The following is a 20295-nucleotide window of genomic DNA, read 5'->3' as shown; positions in this document are numbered from 1 at the left end:
TTCATTCAACAACCTCAACGTGAGACCCTACTGTGTGCTGCCTCATGCTGGGCATGTGAGATTCAAAGACAGGAGCGAGGTCCTGTGATATAAGATGTATAGCCCAGTGCCCACCCTGGGCCTAACACAGCCATTCCACAATCGCATGCTGACCACCTACTGAGCACCAGGCATGGAGGGGAGTGGGGAACTGGCAGGGTGTGTGCCCCTACAGAGCTTCCACTTAAGATGCAGGGGACAAAAACCTACAATCAAATACCGATTAGCACTGGGAAGAAACTAAATCAGTAATAGAATAAAGCAGGTTTTTTTTGTTGTTGTTTTTTTTTTTTTGAGACGGAGTCTCGCTCTGTCGCCCAGGCTGGAGTGCAGTGGCACAATCTCGGCTCACTGCAAGCTCCGCCTCCCGGGTTCATGCCATTCTCCAGGCTCAGCCTCCCGAGTAGCTGGGACTACAGGCACCTGCCACCACGCCCGGCTAATTTTTTGTATTTTTAGTAGAGACGGGGTTTCACCGTGTTAACCAGGATGGTCTCGATCTCCTGACCTCGTGATCCACCCACCTTGGCCTCCCAAAGTGCTGGGATTACAGGCCACCGTGAGCCACCGTGCCTGGCCGAAGCAGTGGTTCTTAAACGGGGGTAATTATGTCCTCCATTCCCGCCAGGAGACACCTGGCAATGTCTGGGAGACATTTTTGGTTATTACCCTGAGAGAGGAGAGTTCCATGGGCACTGAGTGGGTAGAGGCCATGGTGCTGCTAAACATCCTACAATGACCAGGACAGCCTCCCACGACAAAGTATCGTCCAGCCCCAAATGTCAGTAGAGCCAGGATTCCAACACCCTGGTGTTAGGTAATAAGAATCGACTTGGGGGAAGGAGCAGGGAAGGCTTCTCAGAGGAGGTGGCATTTCAGGCAGAGGGCACAGCCAGGGAAAAGGCTCTGAGTTAGGGATGTTTGAGAGACAGAAAGGCCAGTGAGGTTGGGGGATGGGGCAGAGATGGCAAGCGGTGCGATGGGTTTTAAAGCCATGATCAGGCTGGACGCAGTGGCTCATGCCTGTAATCCCAGCACTTTAGGAAGCCGAGGCTGGCGGATCACCTGAGGTCAGGAGTTCGAGGCCAGCCTGACCAACATGGTGAAACCTCGTCTCTACTAAAAATACAAACATTAGCTAGGCATAGTGGCGCCGCCTATAATCCCCAGCTACTCGGGGGGCTGAGGCAGAAGAATCGCTTGAACCCGGGAGGCGGAGGTTGCAGTGAGCCAAGATCGTGCCATTGCACTCCAGCCTGGGCGAGAAGAGTGAAACTCCGTCTCTAAATAAATAAATAAATAAAGCCACGACCAAAGGGTCTGAATTTTTTTTAAGCAGGACAGGCATCCTCTGGGTGTCTTCAAGCCAGGGAGTAAGCTGCGTCCAATAGGACCTCAGACTTGGCCGCCTGGTATGGGGGACCATATGCACACAGGTTCACCGCCCAGCTGCCTCTCTGACTTGCTGCACGACCTTGGGCCAGTCTCTGAGTTGCTTTGTGCCTCTGTTTTCCCATCTGAAAAATGGGGCTCAAAACAGCTGCCATCTCACAGGGCTGTAGTCAGAACTCAGAATGCTCAAAACACACTCAGCACAGTGCACGGCACAGGAGGAAATATAACACACAGTGTGACATACAGGGAGGCGGTGGCCAGGGGCCCTGGGTTCGAATCCTACCTCAGCATACACCCACCAGTGTGACCATGGGCAATGACTGTTTTGCTCTGTGCCTCAGTTTCCCCACCCATAAATCAGGGACAAGGAGATAACCTATTTTATAGATTTGCTACGGGGTTAAATGAATTAATCCAGCAGAAACTGATAGATCTGCCAGGAGAAATAGATGAATCCACTATTCTACCTGGAGACTTCAGTACTCCCATTTAATACTCCTTACTCCCATTTAATACTCCTATTTAATATGCATATTAAATAAGCATATTAGGCTGGGCATGGTGGCTCATGCCTGTAATCTCAGCACTTTGGGAGGCTGAGGTAGGTGGATCACCTGAGGTCAGGAGTTCGAGACCAGCCCGGCCAACATGGTGAAACCTGGTCTCTACTAAAAATACAAAAATTAGCTGGGCATGGTGGCATGTGCCTGTAGTCCCAGCCACTCAGGAGGCTGAGGCAGGAGAATGGCTTGAACCCGGGAGGTGGAGGGTGCAGTGAGCCAAGGTCATGCCACTGCACTCCAGCTTGGGTGACAGAGTGAGACTCTGTCTCAAAAAAAAAAAAAATAAGCACAATATGTTTACAATATTATGCTATTTAATATACCATTTAATTTAATATGTTATACTATTTAATTTAGCACATTATTATACATATTGAATATGCATATTAAATAGGTATAATTTATTAAATCAACATTACACTTATATAATAATAAAATAAATATAAAGTATAATAAAATAAAAATGAAGTATAATTAAAAATAAAGTATAATAAAATAATATACTTATTGAATATGCATATTAAATAAGCATAATATATTCATAATATACTATTTAATCAAATATATCAATTTAATAATTTGCTCATATTTAATATGCATAGTCAATAAGTATAATATATTCATATTTAGGCCCTGAGGTAGGACTGAGTTAGGGATGTTTGACAGACAGGAAGGTGGGTGAGGCTGGGGTGCAGGACGGAAATGGCGAGCAGCACGGATGGGTTTTGAAGCCATGATCAAAGGGTCTGAATGTTGTGTACTATTACATGGGGTTTTTCCTTTTTTAACAAAAACTTTTTAAATGTTTTTGTAGAGACAGGGTCTTGTTATGTTGCCCAGGCTGGTCTTGAGCTCCTGAACTCAAGCAATTCTCCCGCTTCGGCCTCCCAAAGTGCTGGGATTACAGGTGTGAGCCACCGCCCCTGGCCTATTATATGTTATATGATGTAAATAGATATAATTTTTAAATGTTTAATAGATATAAACAAAAAAATACTAAATATCTATTAAAATAGATGATATAGAGCAAATATATAATAAGGGCATTCTATATATAATAGATGTTAATCATGTAATTTTGCCAGGACTGATCTATGTTGTTATGGTACGAATGGCAGCCCCTTGGATGGATACCCTTGTTCAGTTTACAACCTGCCCAGCTGTACACAACTGCCTTGACTTGCCATCTATCTAAGGGGCTACATTTACTCCCATGACAATGGAGATCAGATCTACAATTCAACGATAAATGTTGAATGAATGAATGAACACTCTGGGAATTACTGTCTCAAGGGAAATGTTCGTAGAAGCCCCACACCCAACCAATATTGTTTGGAGAAAGAGTGAACAAAGATCTTTAAAGAATCTCCATACTGTTTTCAATAGTGGTTGTACTAGTTTACATTCCACCAGCAGTGTAAAAGTGTTCCCGTTTCACCGTATCCACACCAACATGTTTTTTTTTTTATTTTTTAATTATGGAAAACAGTATGGAGATTACTTAAAGAACCAAAAGTAGATATATCATTTGATCCAGCAACCCTACTCTGGGGTATCCACCCAGAGGAAAAGAAGCTATTATATGAAAAAGACACTTGCACACACATGTTTATAGCAGCACAATTCACAATTGCAAAAATATGGAACCAGCCTAAATGCCCATCAACCAACGAGTAGATAAACTGTGATATATATATATATATATGAATAAGTATTCCATGGTGTGTATACACACACACACACATATATATCCCATGGTGTGTGTGTGTGTGTATACACACCATGGAATACATATATATATATAGAGAGAGAGAGAGAGAGAGAGAGACAGAGAGTATATATCCCATGGTGTGTATATATATATTTGTTATATATACACACCATGGGATATATAGACACACATACACCATGGAATACTACTCAGCCATCAAAAGGAATGAAATAATGGAATTCACAGCAATCTGAATGAAATTGGAGACCATTATTGTAAGTGAGGTAACTCGGGAATGGAAAATCAAACATCGTATGTTCTCACTTATAAGTGGGAGCTAAGTTCTGAGGATGCAAAAACATAAGAATGACACAATGGACTTTGGGGACTCAGGGTGAAGGGTGGTGGGGGGGTGGTGAGAGATAGATTACACATTGGGTGCAGTGTACACTGCTCCGATGGCGAGTGCACCGACGTCTCAGAAATCGCCACCAAAGAACTTTTCCATGCAACCAAACACCACCTGTTTCCCAAAAACTATTGAAATAAAAAATAAATTAATTTTTGTTTTGAGGCAGTCTCACTGTGTTGCCCAGGCTGGAGTGCAGTGGCCCGATGTCGGCTCACTGCAAGCTCCGCCTCCTGGGTTCACGCCATTCTCCTGCCTCAGCCTCCCGAGTAGCTGGAACTACAGGCGCCCACCACCACGCCTGGCTAATTCTTTTTGTATTTTTAGTAGAGACAGGGTTTCACCTTGTTAGCCAGGATGGTCTCGATCTCCTGACCTTGTGATCCGCCCACCTCGGCCTCCCAAAGTGCTGGGATTACAGGTGTGAGCCACCGTGCCTGGCCAAAAACAAATTAATTTATTTAAAAATTTAAAAAGAGGCCAGGTACTGTGGCTCATGCCTGTAATCCCAGCACTTTGGGAGGCCGACGTGGGCAGATCACTTGAGGTCAGGAGTTTGAGACCAGCCTGGCCAACATGGTGAAACCCCATCTCTTAGCCAGGCGCGGTGGTGCACGCCTGTAGTCCCAGCCACTTGGGAGGCTGAGGCACAAGAATCTCTTGAGCCCAGGAGGCAGAGGTTGCAGTGCGCCAACATCGTGCCACTGCACTCCAGCCTGGGTGATGGAGCAAGACTCCGTCTCAAAATAATGATAATAATAATAATAATAAAAGAGACGATGAACATGGAGACAGGTAAAAAGACTCTAGGACCTAGCACCTCACCCACTCAGGCCTCTACTTGTGTTCCCTCCAGCCCCCTAAGAAGCCCCACAGAGTCAAGTCTGCAAGCTGTCATTTGACGTCGACTCTGGCTTCTGGCAGCCCCAGGTCAGGCCCCGGTTGAAGAGCTGCCTCGCTGGCCTACAGCCCCACCAAGCACTCACCCTGCAGCATGCTCCGATAGGCCCCCTCGGTCACTGCGTACACGTGGGGTGGCACCTCGTGGCGCTTCTTGCCCCGGTACATCTCCACAATGGCTTCTGTGTAGATGGGAAGCTGCTTGTACGGGTTGATGACCACACAGAAAAGGCCGGAGTACGTCTGCAGTGGGTGAGAGGGGAGAGGGTCTCAGATGGCTGCCCACAGCCTGAAAGGCATCATGGGGCCTCTGAGCAGGTCGTGCACTGCACAAGGGCATCTGCACATGGTATGTCTACACCATAACAATGTAGATTTGAATGTTCGTTAGAGCATTTTCAGGCTGATGGTAGCAAAGAATCTTTCCAAATTGCACAAAGGCACTGTCTGGGTGAGGATTTTCCCTGAGAGAGAACAAGGCCTTTGCAGCCAGCCAGACTTGGGTCACAGCCTGTGGCTGCCTGGACTCACACACAGGAAATGAAGATGGGCGAGGTGACTGGTTGAGGCACTCTTTGTAGCAGCAAAAGACTAGAAACGACCTGAATGCACCTTCATACAACGGATTCCTACAAAGCTCTTGTGTATAGACATGGGACTATCTTCAAATCAATATCAAGTAAAAGGAGGTAAGTTGAGGACTGAGTGAGGAGCTACCATTTGCATTAGAAAGGATGGAAGAGGAGGGCTGGGCAGGGTGGCTCATGCCTGTAATCCCAGCACTTTGGGAGGCTGAGGCGGGCGGATCAAGAGGTCAGGAGTTTGAGACCAGCCTGGCCAGCATGGTGAAACCCCGTCTCTACTAAAAATACAAAAAAAAATTAGCCAGGTGTGGTGGCACATGCCTGTAGTCCCAGCTACTTGGGAGGCTGAAGCAGAAGAATTGTTGGAACCTGGCAGGCGGAGGTTGCAGTGAGCCGAGATTGCGCCACCGCACTCCAGCCTGGGCGACAGAGCGAGACTCCATCTCAAAAAAAAAAGAAAAAAAGAAAGGATGGAAGAGGAATCTTTTTATATATTTTTATATATTCATTTGAATATGCATGGAATATCTCTGGAAGGGTGCCTGTGGCATCTGCAATAACCGAAATGCAACAGGAATGTACCTGTGGTTTCTAGTGATAATAGACACATAACAGTCCTGCTGACATGACCATGCCTAGTCTTTTTTTTGTTTTTCTCTTTGAGACAGGGTCTTACTCTGTCACCCAGGCTGGAGCGCAGTGGTACAATCATGGCTCACTGCAGCCTCCACCTCCTAGACTAAAGCTATCCTCCCACCTCAGCCTTGAGACTAGCTGGGATCACAAGTGTGTGTCAATCCACTAGGCTAATTTTTCTTATTTTTAGTAGAGACGGGGTCTCACTACGTTGCCCAAGCTGCTCTTGAGCTCCTGAACTCAACTAATTCTCCCACCACAGCCTCCCAAAGTACTGGGATTACAGGCTTGAGCCACCGCACCCGGTGTATTTTTTTGTAGACACGGGGTCTCTCTGTGTTGCCCAGGCTGGTCTTGACCTCCTGACCTCAAGTGATCTGCCCACCTCAGCCTCCCAAAGTGCTGGGATTAGAGGTGTGAACCATCACACCTGGCCTCAGGACTCTGTAACAGTTTAAGAACAAATCCAGCTCACAAGGGTATCATGTAGGCAAGAGGGGCTCAACACTCACAGAAGCAGTTAAATATAGCTAGAGAGCTAGTTAGCCACTTAGCTAAACCAGTCAGAGAGCTAACTAGCCAAGCTATCTAAAGTTAGCTAGCTAAACTAGCCAGAGAATTACCTGCTTAGTGGCTTAGCTAGTTAGCTACTCTGGGCTTGTCGCTCGACTTTGAAGCCATCCGGGATTCAAATTCAGATGTGTTGTCTAGCTGTGTGTGATAAAGTAGGGTAACCTACTCTACTAGTTACCCAGCTAGCTGGTTTCTAAGCTGGTTAGCAGCAGGACTATCTTTTTCTTTTGTTTTTTAGAAACAGGATCTCACTCTGTCACCTAGGCTGGAGTGCAGTGGCATGAACGCAGCTCACTGCAGCCTCTACCTCCTGGGCTCAAACAATCCTCCCACCTCAGCCTCCCAAGCAGATGGGACCACAGGTATGCACCACCACGCTTGGCCAATTTTTTAAATTTTTACTTTTTGTAGAGATCAGGTCTCACTATGTTGCCCAGGCTGGTCTTGAACTCCTGGCTCAAGCGATCCTCCCACCCCGGCATGCCTGGGATTATAGGCATGAGCCACTGTGCCCAGCCAGCAGGACTGTTTTAAGCTCCCAAGGAGCTTGAGCTTCTCCAGCACAGTAGGGTGTGGCCACCACAGGCTGCCTGGTCCCAGGTGCCAACCTTCTAACGGTGGGAGGGTGGGTGGCCTGGGTGGCCAGCCAGGAGCGGAACAACCGGTTTGCTGGGTGTCTGCCCTCACTGCCTGAAAGGGCTGCTCCGGGAGCTCCCCCCAGCTCTCAGAGGGTGGGGCGGCCGGACCACATTCCCTGGGAGGGTATCTCATGGCTGCCGGCGCCCCGGCCCCCACTCCTGGCTGGCGGAGGAACCCACTCCCCACGCCACCCTCCCACCCCGGCCCCTCCTGCCAGCCACACCTTGTTTCCCGGGCAACACCCTGGGAACGGAAACCTGAGCTGGTCAACAAGGCTGGGGGGAAAGAACAGAGGCTGGTGCACCCCCACAGGGTGGGAGGCAGCTGGGGAAGCCCTCCCGGAAGGGTCAGGAATGGCTGCTCCAGCCCTCAGTGCTCTGAAGACAGACCTGCCCCCACTCCCCTCAGCCTGGTGACTTTCCCCATAGTCTCAGTTTCCTCCTTGGGAAACCGAGGGCGACACTCTCCACCTCATTACAAAGGCTGTGGGGATTAGGGGAGATCATGGATAAAAACCAGCCAGGCCGAGGCGGGGCCCATGCAACGCACATCAGATATGGGTCTGGAGACTCTTACATCACTCATCCTACCTGGGAGCCCTAGGCTAACTCAAACTTTTTTGGTGGGGGCAGGTGGGACAGAGTCTGGCTCTGTCGCCCAGGCTGGAGTGTAGTGGCGCGATCCTGGCTCACTGCAGCCTCAAACTCTCAGGCTCATCGCTCAGACTTTGAAGCCATCCAGTGTTCAAATTCAGATGCAGCATTTTTGAGCTGTGTGTGAATTTGAATGAAGGATGTGTCCTCTCTAAACCTCAGTTTCCAGCCCTGGAAAATGCGGCTTTTAACCCATCACCTAGAAGTGTTCTGAGTGTGAAATCACATAATGCATCTTCCGTGTTTCTCAGAGAGGGGTGTTCTACAAAGGGGTTCCCTCCCTGCCCCAAAGGTCCCAGGAAAGGGACTGAGACTCTTAGCAACTCAAAGCCAAACAGCCTATTAGTGGAGAAACTCGGTTTCTGGAGCCCTGGATATCCCACTTTTCACTGGACAACACCACCATCCCCATCATCAGCTGATCGGTCAACAAACATGTATTAAGCACAGGTCTTAAACAGGGCCGAGTTTGAATCACACCTGTAACATTTTCAGGCCAGGTAGCTCAAGCAAGCAACCTTTCAGGGTCTCAGTGTCTTTAGCTAATGGGGACAGAAATAGGGCTTCCTACATAAGGTGCCTGGGAGTCATCCACAAGTTCATGTGGCATGCAGAGGGTTTAATGTGAACCCCAGCTGGGCGCAGCAGTGGCTCAAGCCTGTAAATCCAGCACTTTGAGAGGCCCAGGCAAGAGGATCACTTGAGTCCAGGAGTTTGAGACTAGCCTGGGTAACATTGTGAAACGCTGTCTCTACAACAAATTAAAAAATCAGCCAGGCGTGGTGGTATGTACCTTTAGTCCCAGCTACTTAGGAGGCTGAGGCAGGAGGATCACTTGAGCCCATGAGGTTGAGCTGCAGTGAGCTATAAGCATGCCACTGCACTCCAGCCTGTGTGACAGAGCAAGGCTATGTCTAAAACAAACAAACAAACAAACAAACAAAAAACAGAACATGGACCTTGAAACACTGCATGCTCAATATTTCAGCCACTATCAGCTTCTGTTGGGCAAATGGCTTCCCCTCTCCAAGCTGTGGGAAAAAGAGGGTGATAATCCCTACCTCACAACCTGATGTGGATGGGGAGGGGGTCAACAAGATCATATTGGAAAGAAATTTAGAACAGCACCCAGCAGAGAAAGCAGGTACTCACTAAGTGCTAATGATCTTCATTAAGGCCCAATTTGCTTCCTGTCTGGAATTCTAGAATCTTCTCTCTCACATTCATTTCTTAGGCCCCAAAAGTCTGGCTCCCTGGCCACCACCTTAGCTCAGGCCCTACCACTTTTTCTCCTGAACTTTCTGAATAATCTTCCTGTGCAATGGCTAGGACCTGGGGTCTGCAGTCACAGTGACCTGGTTTCAAGTTCTAGCTTAGCTGGTTCCTAGTTGTGGGGCTTATGTTCATATCCTGCCCCCCAGTCTGAGGCTCAGTTTCCCCACCTGCAGAGTGGGGATGACAGCAGATACCTTACAAGGTTGCTGGGAGCGCTCAGAGTATTTATTAAAAGGCAAAGAGTGGCCGGATGTGGTGGCTCACCCCTGTAATCCCAGCACTTTGAGAGGCTGAGTTGGGCGGATCACTCGAGCTCAGAGGTTCGAGACCAGCCTGGCAAACATGGTGAAATCCCATCTCTACTAAAAATACAAAAATTAGCTGGGCCTGGTGGCAGGCGCCTGTAGTCCCAGCTACTCAGGAGGCTGAGGCAAGAGAGTTGCTTGAACCCAGGAGGTAAAGGCTGCAGTAAGCCAAGATCATGCTGCTGCACTGCAGCCTGGGCAGCAGAGTGAGACCCTGTCTCAAAAAAATATATAAACAAATAAAAGGCAACTAGTGGGTTCATGTTTTGGATGTCATCCTGATGTCTGTGGCCTTGGGTGAGATGTGGGGGAGTGGATCATGTAGAGGCCTCTTTTCCAGGGCTAGTAAATGTGTTTGAGGATTTGGAAAGGGCCAGTGCAGACTGGAGAAGACACCAACCCCAGGCAGGGTCCAACAGCCCTCGATTCAAATTCCACCCCTGCCACCACAAGCTGAGGGACCCTGAGCCAGCCACTGCTTATCTCAGAGCCTCGATCTCCAAGTAGGAGTGAGACTTCATAAAAATATCCTAATCTTCCGCTTTGTGAACCTCAGAGGGGTGGATGTTGGAGCAAAGCTGTGAGACCCCACCAGTCTAAGCTGGACTTTGGAGCATGACTCTGGAACCAGCTGCCTGGGTTCAAATCCTGGCATGATTCCTTCATGGCTGTGGGTCACTTAACATTCCTGAACATCAGGTGATATCAGCACTCCCTGGCCCAGAGGGAAGCTGATAACTCACACGCCACACTTAGAACAGCGCTTGGCACATCACAAGTGCTCGATTAAATATTTGCTAGCCTCCTCTTATTATTATTTTTCATTATGATTGTCCACATTCCTTGTCAATCTCTCTAATCCTGTTTGCTCTTTTGTTAAATGAAATTAATAACCCCTTGGCTGCCCATTAGAACCTCCTTGGAAGCTTATTAAAAATACCAATGTTCATGTCACAGCCCCAGAGAGCTTGATTGAAAGTTCTGGGGTGGGGCTCAGGCACCGGTATTTTCTAAGAATTCCCCAAATGATTCTACGATGGAGGTGGGGTTAAGAACCGCCGCTCTACCCCATCTGTTTGCTGTAAAGAGTTTTAAAAACGCAATGAACATCCAATGTTTAGCACAGACATGGGAACACTACCATAGTCAACCTAAGTATCATCAATCCCTTCTCAATGGGTTTTTGTATTGTTTTGTTTTGTTTGAGACAGGGTCTTGATTTGTTACCCAGGCTGGAGTACAGTGGCACCATCACAGCTCACTGCAGCCTCCACCTTCAGGGCTCAGGTGATTCTCCCACCTCAGCCTCCCAAGTAACTGGGACTACAAGAGTGTGCCACCATGCCCAGCTAATTTTTTGGATTTTTTTTTTTTTTTTGCAGGGATGGGGTTTTGCCATGCCCAGGATGGTCTCGAACTCCCGGGCCCCAGCAATCCACCCACCTCAGCCTCTCAAAGTACTGAGATTACAGGCATGAACCACCATTCCCAGCCCCATCTCAATCTTAAGAGGCACCACAGCAAAGTGAGAATGCTTGGGACCAGACTACCTGGATCTGCCAGGTCTAATTGTGTGACCCTGAACTCTCTGTGCCTCAGTTTTCTTACCTGTAAAATGAGGATCAGATGCTTTATAATTCCGAAAATGTACAGAGGCAATGTATTTGAGAAAGCTTGGAAGAATGCTTGGTAAATGTTTAATAAATGCTCATTTTTATTATTAACTCTCTCTGGGCCTCATTTGCCTCTTAGGTAAAATGGTAATAATAATAGACTCTATCTTTCCTATGGTGAGATTGAATGAATTAATAGATAGGCATTTAGCACAGAGCCTAGCATATGGTTTTTTGCTTTTTGTCTTTTTTTGAGACGGGGTCTTGTGCTGTCACCCAGGCTGGAGTGCAGTGGTATCATCATAGCTCACTGCAGCCTTGACCTCCTGGGCTCAAGTGATCCTCCTGCCTCAGCCTTCCTGGAAGCTGGGACTAAAGGCACGGGTCACTGCCACACCTGGCTAATTTATCTTTTTTTTAAGAGATAGGGTCTCGTTTTGTTGCCCAGGCTGGTCTTGAACCTCAAGCAACATATTTCTATACTCAGTGATTCACATTAATGATTGTCACACATCTGTTTCCCTTCCTTAAAACTCGGGATGAGTTATATCTGAGAAACTGGAACGTTTTATACTTTAGGAAAATAATACAGTTTATCTACCATATGTATCATGCGATGTCCCCAGTAGGTTCTGAGGCTGTCCTAGTAATCCAACAATTCACAATTTGGCAACCAAGTAAGTGTAGGAACAGTCACGGGACATGGGATACAGATGATAAACAGCCTCGAGTTAATGCAGGGGAGCCGGGGTGTGGACCTGGCTCCCCACCCGGCAGCAACCCCGCCGCACGCGCCCCCCAGCAGGAGCCCACTCACGTAGATGAGGCCCGAGTAGTACCGCTCCCGGAGGTTGTGCAGGACCGAGGCCTCGTTGAGGCAGGTCAGCTCGGCCATGTCCTCGGCCTTGCTGAACTTGGGCGGGTTCATGCGCTGGATCTGGTCCCGCGGCAGCCGCAGCCGCCTGCCGCTCTCCGCCAGCTCCACCTCCGCCTCCTCCTCGCCTTCGTCCCGCAGAGCCGCCGCCTCGAACCCGTGAAGCTCCGAAGGCACCCACACGAGACGCCGGGCCGTCCACTCCACCTGCGGGGAGGTGCCCGAGCCGGGCCCGCCACCCGCGCTGGGCCCGCGGGGTGTGAACAGGAACGGCTGGGCCGCCTCGGGCACTGGGCCTGGCCTGGGGGGCGCCTTCCGCCCGGGCACCGACATGGTCACGGCTGCCATGGTCTGCAGGGGGCAGAGAAAGAGGGTGGGGGTCAGATGGGGCTCCGTCCCCCGGGCCTCCCTTCCCTACCCCAAATTCCCCAGGCAGCCACCTCTGCCTTCCTTTACCAGACCTCTTGCCATACTTCTGCAAAGTGGGTTAACAGACCTAGCTTACTCATTTCATTCATTCACCTCTCTAGGCACTCATTCATTCTTTAATAAGCTAGGCTGTGAACCAGGCTCAGAGGGTCAGTTCTTTTTTTTTTTTTGAGACGGAGTCTCGGCTGGAGTGCAATGGCATGATCTCAGCTCACTGCAAACTCGGCATCCGGGGTTCAAGTGATTCTCCCGTCTCAGCCTCCCGAGTAGCTGGGATTACAGGCGTCTGCCACCACGACCCAGCTAATTTTTGTATTTTTAGTGGAGACAGGGTTTCACCATGTTGGCCAGGCTGGTCTCGAACTCTTGACCTCAGGTGATCTGCCCATCTCGGCCTCCCAAAGTGCTGGGATTATAGGCATGAGCCACCACACCCGGCCCCAGCTAATTATTTTCTTTTTTTTTTTTTTTTTATTGAGATGGAGTCTCACTCTGTCGCTCAGGCTGGAGTGCAGTGGCGTGATCTTGGCTCACTGCAAGCTCCGCCTCCTGGGTTCACGCCATTCTCCTGCCTCAGCCTCCTGAGTAGCTGGGACTACAGGCGCCTGCCACCGCACCCGGCTATTTTTTTGTATTTTTAGTAGAGACGGCATTTCACCGTGTTATCCAGGATGGTCTCGATCTCCTGACCTCGTGATTCGCCCGCCTCGGCCTCCCAAAGTGCTGGGATTACAGGTGTGAGCCACCGCGCCCAGCCAATTATTTTCAATTTTTGTAGAAATGAGTTGTCCTGGCAGGTCTTGAACTCCTAACCTCAAGTGATCCACCCTCTTCACCCTCCCAAAGTGCTGGGATTGCAGGCGTGAGCCACCACACCTGGCCATGCTCAGTTCTGGGCATTGACAATGGAGCAACGGACAAGCTGGAAGAAGACACCTGCCTCTAAAAATTTACTTTCTAGCCCCGGGCTGTCCAGTGCAGGAGCCACCATCACCTGTGCACTACCGGGCACTTGTAATGTGGCATGTGTCACTGAGGAAACACATTTTCAATTTCATTCATTTAAATTCAATCTATTTTATTTTATTTTGAGATGGGGTTTCACTCTGTTGCTCAGGCTGGAGTGCAGCAGTGCAATCATGGCTCACCACATCCTCGACTTCCTGGCCTCAGGTGATCCATGTCTGAAATTTATTAATTAAAAAATAAATGTATTAACAGGCATGCCACCATGCCTACTAATTTTTAAATTTATTTTGTAGAGACAGGGTCTTCTATGTTGCTCAAACTCGTCTCAAACTCCTGGGCTCAAGCGGTCCTCCTGCCTTGGCTCCCCAAACTACTGGGATTACAGGTGTGAACCACCGAGCCCCATCTTAAAATTTAATTATAGATATCCCCATTTGGAGTTCTAAGTGTAAGATACACGCCAGATTTCCAAGACTTAGTACAACAAAAAGATAGTTTGCTGAGATTTTAAATATTTGATGACATGCTGAAATGATAATATTTTCATCTACTGGGTTAAATAAAATATATTATTAAATTAATGTTATCCGTTCCTTTTTATTTTTATCATTAAATGTGGCTACTAGAAAATGTTACATTACACATCTGGCCTGTATTATATTGCTATTGGACAGAGCTGCTCTAACCCCAGGAGACAGATAAAAAGATTAAAAATGTAAATTAGATAGTATGGTTTTTGTTTTTTAAAAATTCTCTCTTTTTTGTTTTTTTACAGAAACCAAATATAGTATGTTTGGTGGGTTTTTGGGGGTTTTTTGTTTGTTTGTTTTTGTTTTTTGAGATAGAGTCTTGCTCTGTCACCCAGGCTGGAGTGCAGTGGCTTGATCTTGGCTCACTGCAACCTCTGCCTCCCAGTTTCAAGAGATTCTCCTGCCTCAGCCTCCCAAGTAGCTGGGATTACAGGCGCATGCCTCTACGCCTGGCTAATTTTTTTATTTTTAGTAGAGATGGGGTTTCAGCATGTTGGCCAGGCTGGTCTTGAACTCCTAACCTCAGGTGATCCGCCCGCCTGGGCCTCCCAAAGTGTTGGGATTACAGGCACGAGCCACCATGCCCGGCCAGATAGTACGTTAAATGGTGATAAATGCCAAGGGGAGGAATAAACCAGGGGACAGGGAATGTTAGGGTTGAGGATGTTGAAGTTTTCATTAGGGTGGCCAGGGAGGGCCTCTCTGGCGTGGCATTTAAATGAAGACCCAAGGGAGATGACAGGAGCGAGCAAGGGGGTTGTTGGGAGAAAAATCATTCCAGACAGCAGTGCAAAGGTCCTTGGGCCACAATGCATCTGTGTGGCTGTGTCACTGTGAGGTGGGCAGCGTGGCTAGAGCCAAATGATCGAGGGGCAGAGGGTGGGAGGGGATGTAAGACAGGTGACAAAAGGTACAACGTTGCTTTTACTCTAAGATATGAGCCCAGGGCGGGAATTGACCTGATTTTTGTCATTCAGGTTCCCTGACCACCTCTGGTCACGCCTATCTCATGCCTGCAGAATAGATTCGAATCTCACTGCTTCAGTGAACAATTCCTTCCTTCTCCGGAACCTGGCTCTTTCTCCATAAAATGGGGAGACTGGCTCCATTCATTCAACTCTCTGAGGACTTTCAAGAACGAGACTCCGCCCTGAGTGGGCCTGAGGATCCAGAGAAGAGTAGGGTGGGAGCCCTGCCTCAAGGAGCTCCTGGCCTAGGGGTGGATCCAGCTCCAGCTATCTCTGAGGCAACCAGGTGCTGGGGGAACTAGAATGTGTTAGGCCCCTCCCACCATCCAGGGGGCCATGGGCAGTAGTGGCAATTCCAACGCGGTCCAAGCACCAGGCAGGAAAAATATTCTCCCTATCCTGCGTGGCCCCCTCCTGCTAAAGAAGTCTGCCCCTACTCTCTCTCTCTTTCTCTCGCTCGCTCTTTTTTTTCTTAGAGATAGGTCTCGCTCTATTGCTCAGGCTGGAGTTGGAGCGCAGTGGCACAATCACAGCTCACTGCAGCCTCAACTCCTGTGTTCAAGTGATCCTCCCACTTCAGCCTCCTGCGTAGCTGGGACCACAGGTGCGCACCATCAGGCCCAGCCTTTTTTTTTTTTTTTTTCTGGTAGAGACAGGGTCTCACTATGTTACCCAGGCTGATCTCAAACTCCTGGGCTCAAGTGATCCTCCTGCTTTGGCCTCCACAGTGCTGGGATTACAGACATGAGCCACCACACCCGGCCCCTACTCTCATCCACTGCCTCAAACGTCCCCATCACTGCCCCACCACATCAGTCACAGAAACAATGGGAGATTTCTGTCTCCCCAACAGCAGGACTTCACCTCTGCCCAATAGACCTATATGCCCCTGCTGTCCCCACCTCGCTCCCACATACCCCTGGAGAAGCCCTTCTAAATGCCCAGCTGCCCTGGAGGCATCCCTGGATCTGGTCCCAACAGACTCCTGCCTTTCCGTCAAGCCTCTCGCACGGGAATCTCAGCTCCGCTCAGAGGACCCACTTCCTCTCAGACCCTCTCCGCCTATCCCGGAGCCCAGCAGCTCCAGCTTCCAGTGACTCTTGGCCCTGAGGCTCTCAGGCCTCAAACGCTGGACCCTTGCACTCTGAATGCAACAGGGAGTTTCTCCACCCCGTGGCCCCCAAATCGTCAAGGCTCACCCCAGACCTCCAGTGTGACCCGGATACACTGGACCCAAACTCCATCCCTGGGACTTTACCCTCACCCCCACCCACCTCACCCCACCCCATCCACTTCCTCTCCAGCCCTGTGGCCTTTGACCAGGAAGGGTTTAGGAGTTTTTGCAATCACCCTATGCCCTATGCCTCTCCTCCCTGGAGCCAAGAGTCCAAGCCCCCAGCCCTTTCCTTCCCCAGGCTGAGGAGTCCGAGCTCCCAGCCTCCTCCTCTCCTAGGACCCAGGAGTCTGAGCCCCCAGCCCCCTCCTCGTATGGACCGAGAAGTGCAGACCCCCTCACCTCACTGCAGCTGGGCTAGAGGTGAGGATGCTGAGTTCTGAAGATGGATCACAGCCCTGACAGGGCGGGCAGGGCCTGCAGGCCTTGGCTCCAAGTGGCGGAGCCTCTCTGGCTGCCCTACCCTTCCTCAACCAGCAGGAACACTCTGCCAGGGCTAATTACTGTCACCTGGGCAGGTGAAAGCACCTGCCCTGGGAGGAGCCGAGACTGCTGGGCTTGAAAAAGAAAAGCAGCCAGGGATCCGCCCTGGGGCAGAGGTTGGGGCCCTTGGCATCCAGCCCTCTGACCCTGGCTGGCTTCTAGCGCTGGGATTCCGGAGTCCCAGTACTCAATGCCCTCCTGTCTCAGACCCAGAAGTTCAGGCCCCCAGCCCCTGCTCCTACAGACCCAGGAATCCGGGCTTGCAGACCCCTCCTCCCCTAAGACCCCAGCTCCGCAGTCCTGGCCCCAGTCCTTTCCTCCCCCAAGACCCAGAAGTTCGGGCTCGCGGCGCAGTCCTTCCTCAGACCTGGGACAGCCGGCCCCCAAGGCCCCTTCTCAGATCCAGGAGTCCAAGGACCCAATACCCATTCCCCTGGACCCAAGCGCCTGTGTCGCCGCCCCCTCAACTCGCAGATCCTCGGGGCTACCTGGGGGCGCCGACCGGAGCGGGGAGATGGGGAGAGGGCGCGGGAATCCCCGTTCTCTTCAGGTGCGGCGACCTCCGCGGTCCAGCGCAGGGCGGGGCCCCGTCGCGTCACGGGGCGGGAGCCCGGCTCTGATGTCACCCAGCACCTGCCCGGCTGGGAACGGGGCGGGCCTGGAGCTTCAGGGCCTCTGACTGGGGCCGGGGGAAGGCGGGGGTTGAGCCTGTTGCCAGGTGGGCGGCGGCGGCGGCGGCGGCGCCAGGGGCTCCTCCCCCTTATGGAGGGCAAAGGTCGAGGGCCCGCCGCGGAGAAGGCTGAGGATTCCCGGGATTCAAACCCCGCTGGAGCTTCCTGGGCCTCAGCTTTCCCTGCTGTCAATTGCGGCCAGTGAAATTAATAAAACGACGTTCACAAAGTTCCCCAGCCCAGTGCTTCATCATTAATCTCCCTGAGCCTCAGTTTCCCAACTGCGGAACAACAAAATCTATAGACAGTAAGAGTACCAAAGAAGAGGACAATGGTACTCTGTCCTGAGCTTCAGTCTCGGGAGTGCAATAAAGACTACATGGTGATAAGAGTACCTACTATGTGTCGGGTATTTTCTCCTCTTAGAACAGCTCTTTGAGATCATAAAATGATTTAAAAAAAAAAAAAAAAGAGGGAGAGACAGGGTCTCTATTGCCCAGCTTGGAGTTCAGTGCCACGATCATGGCTCACTGCAGCCTTGACCTCCTGGGCTCAAGCGATCCTCCCTGCTCAGCCTCCCGAGTAGCTGGGACAACAGGGTCACGCCACCACGCCCAGCTAACTCTTTTACTTTTTGTAGAGACGAAGTCTCGCTGTGTTGCCCAAGCTGGTCTCGAACTCCTGGAATCAAGCGATTCTTTCGCTTCCACCTCCCAAAGTGCTGGGATTACAGGCCTGAGCCACTGTGCCCGGCCTAGAATAATCTCAACAACCAATGACATAGGGGTGATCAGCATGTCCATTTCTCTGATGTGGAAACTGAGGCAGGAAGGGTCAAAGTAAGGCACTCAAGATCACATAGTATAAGAGGGAGGTCTGGAATTCAAGCCTAGACCGTTTTCTGCCATTCTAAAGGAGGGGGTCTGGAAAGAACTTGTAGCAGGTCCCTAAAGACATCAATTTCTGCATCCCAGTTGGTGATTAGTACCAACCTACTTCCCCATCTGTGCCACAGGGACCACCGCTTTCCTTAGGGGACTCCTGTGGGATTGAAAAGGTTAAAGGACCCAGCAGACAGTTGGTCTCCGGAGTGGGTTCTTCTCCACCAGGTCCCCCTGCAGTCACCAATTCGGTCCAGTCTCAGCCTTCCCCTCTCTGTATAATGGGTACAGTATAACTCACCTCGAGTCAACACGATAAGGAAAGGAAATTATTTAGTTATAAAAAATAAAAGTGTCCAAGTACATCGTAGGTTCTCAATATGTCCTTCCCTACCTCTCCGCCTCTTCCAGTCACGACCCCTCTCTCTGGCCTCCAATTCTGACACGTGAGAACAGAGACATGTCATGCTGGGGGCGGGGGACTGGAGGCGATGACTCAGGTATTAAAGCGGCCGAAGTTCCAAAGACAGCCTCAGTTTCCCCTTCTGCGGAACAGGCCCGGGGCTGCCAGCGAGGACCCCGACCGGGCCTCGCACACGTTGGCAACTGGAGTTGGGGGAGTGTAGACGTCCCGCCCCCCCCACCACCACCTCCCTCGCCGCCGTCCCTCTGCGCGCCCAAGGTGAGTGTCCGCGTCACCTCCCCTCCGTCCCCGGCCGCCTGCCCGGGCTCCCGGGCCCCGATCGCAGCCCCCAGGCTCCAGCTTTCCCTGGCCCAGTCCCGTTCTGCCGCCCCCGGAGGGCTGCCGGCCCCGGGCACTCACCGGCTTCCAGGGCCGTCCCGAGGCTTCGGCCTGGGGAGAAAGAGGGGCGTGTCCGCCAGGACAGCCCCGCCCCCACGAGCGCAGCAGGGGCCAATCGGCGCCCGCTGCGGCAAGCTATGGCCCCGCCCTGGGGGGGACGGGAGCCGCCAGTCAAAAGGAGCGCCTGGCGGGCGGGGCCAATCAGAAGTTGTCGAAGGGTGCCAGCCGTGGGAAAAGAACACGGCCCGGGCGCGGAGCTAGGCGGCGCGGTCGGGGGTGGAAGCCGAGGCCTGATGGGCACGGGGCGCCACCAATAGCGAGGCGCGGGGGGCGGCCGGGGGCGGGAGGCCCAAGGGGCCAGGGTGAATGGGCCGCTTTGTGCGCAAGTCATGAATGGGGGCCTTTGTAAGGGCCGGCGTGGGGGGGCCGGCCGAAGGCCGGAATGCCTGGGTCCCCCGGGAGCCGGCGGGCAGGAGGGACAGGAGAGAGAATTCACTTTTGTCGAACGTAGACCATGTACCAGGCACCCTCCCAGGCTCTCACCCACCGGGGAGGTGTGGGCCGTGATACCATCAGAATAACAATGATCGTTTATCGAGCACCCCGATGTAGACCGGGAGCTGTGCTAAGCGCGTTACCTGCATGATCTCATTTAATCCTTACAACGAAGCCCTTGAAATTGGTGCTATTAAGATCTTCATCTTCTAGATGAGGTAACCCCAAGCTTAGAAAGAGGGTGTTAATTGCAGAAAGTCACAGAGCTGGCCGATGGCAGAGCAAGGACTCAGATCCAACCAGAAGTTGTGCTTTTAACCACCATGCTATGCCCAAACGTGGTAATGATTCCCCATTTACAATTTGCAGATGGGAAAACTGAGGCTCAGGAGAGCCAAAAGACTTCCCAAGGTTGGAAGGGTGCCGTGGCTCACACCTGTAATCCCAACACTTTGGGAGGCCAGGGCGGGAGGATCACTTGAGCCCAGGAGGTCAAGACCAGCCTGGGCAACATAGGCCCCATCTCTATTTAAAAGGAAAATAAAAAGAGCCAAGGGCACAAAGGAATGGCTCCACTGAACCCGAGGTGGCCTGCCAGCCTGGCTCGGCTGCTCAGCAGCTGTGTGGGCTCAGGCCAGTTGCTGGACTTTTTTGAGATTCCATTTCTTTCTGCACCCGTAAAATGGGAGTGATGGACTGTCTGCCTTCACCCTTGCTCTCTCCA

The 20295-nt window shown here is 51.0% G+C and overlaps 1 protein-coding gene across 5 annotated transcripts in view; it reads right to left on the bottom strand.

Annotated features, from left to right (window-relative positions):
• MYH14 (myosin heavy chain 14) overlaps positions 1–19147 on the bottom strand; it is a 109332-nt gene extending 90185 nt beyond the window's left edge. For 2 of the 5 annotated variants that reach the window (XM_054464874.2, XM_054464875.2), the window contains exons 1-3: positions 19098–19147; positions 12113–12520; positions 5104–5260 (exon numbers count right to left, since the gene is read on the bottom strand). In XM_054464874.2, coding sequence (XP_054320849.1) covers positions 5104–5260; positions 12113–12517 — 562 coding nt within the window. In that variant the 5' untranslated portion in view covers positions 12518–12520; positions 19098–19147. Of the gene's footprint in view, positions 1–5103; positions 5261–12112; positions 12521–17210; positions 17306–19097 lie in introns of those variants that run through there. The other 3 variants (XM_054464876.2, XM_054464878.2, XM_054464873.2) reach the window with 2 other exon arrangements.
• Between the last annotated feature and the right edge of the window lie 1148 nt (positions 19148–20295).

The sequence above is a fragment of the Pongo pygmaeus genome, chromosome 20 (genome assembly GCF_028885625.2).
Source record: "Pongo pygmaeus isolate AG05252 chromosome 20, NHGRI_mPonPyg2-v2.0_pri, whole genome shotgun sequence".
NCBI classification, from domain to species: domain Eukaryota; kingdom Metazoa; phylum Chordata; class Mammalia; order Primates; family Hominidae; genus Pongo; species Pongo pygmaeus.
This window is presented reverse-complemented; position numbering and strand designations above follow the sequence as displayed.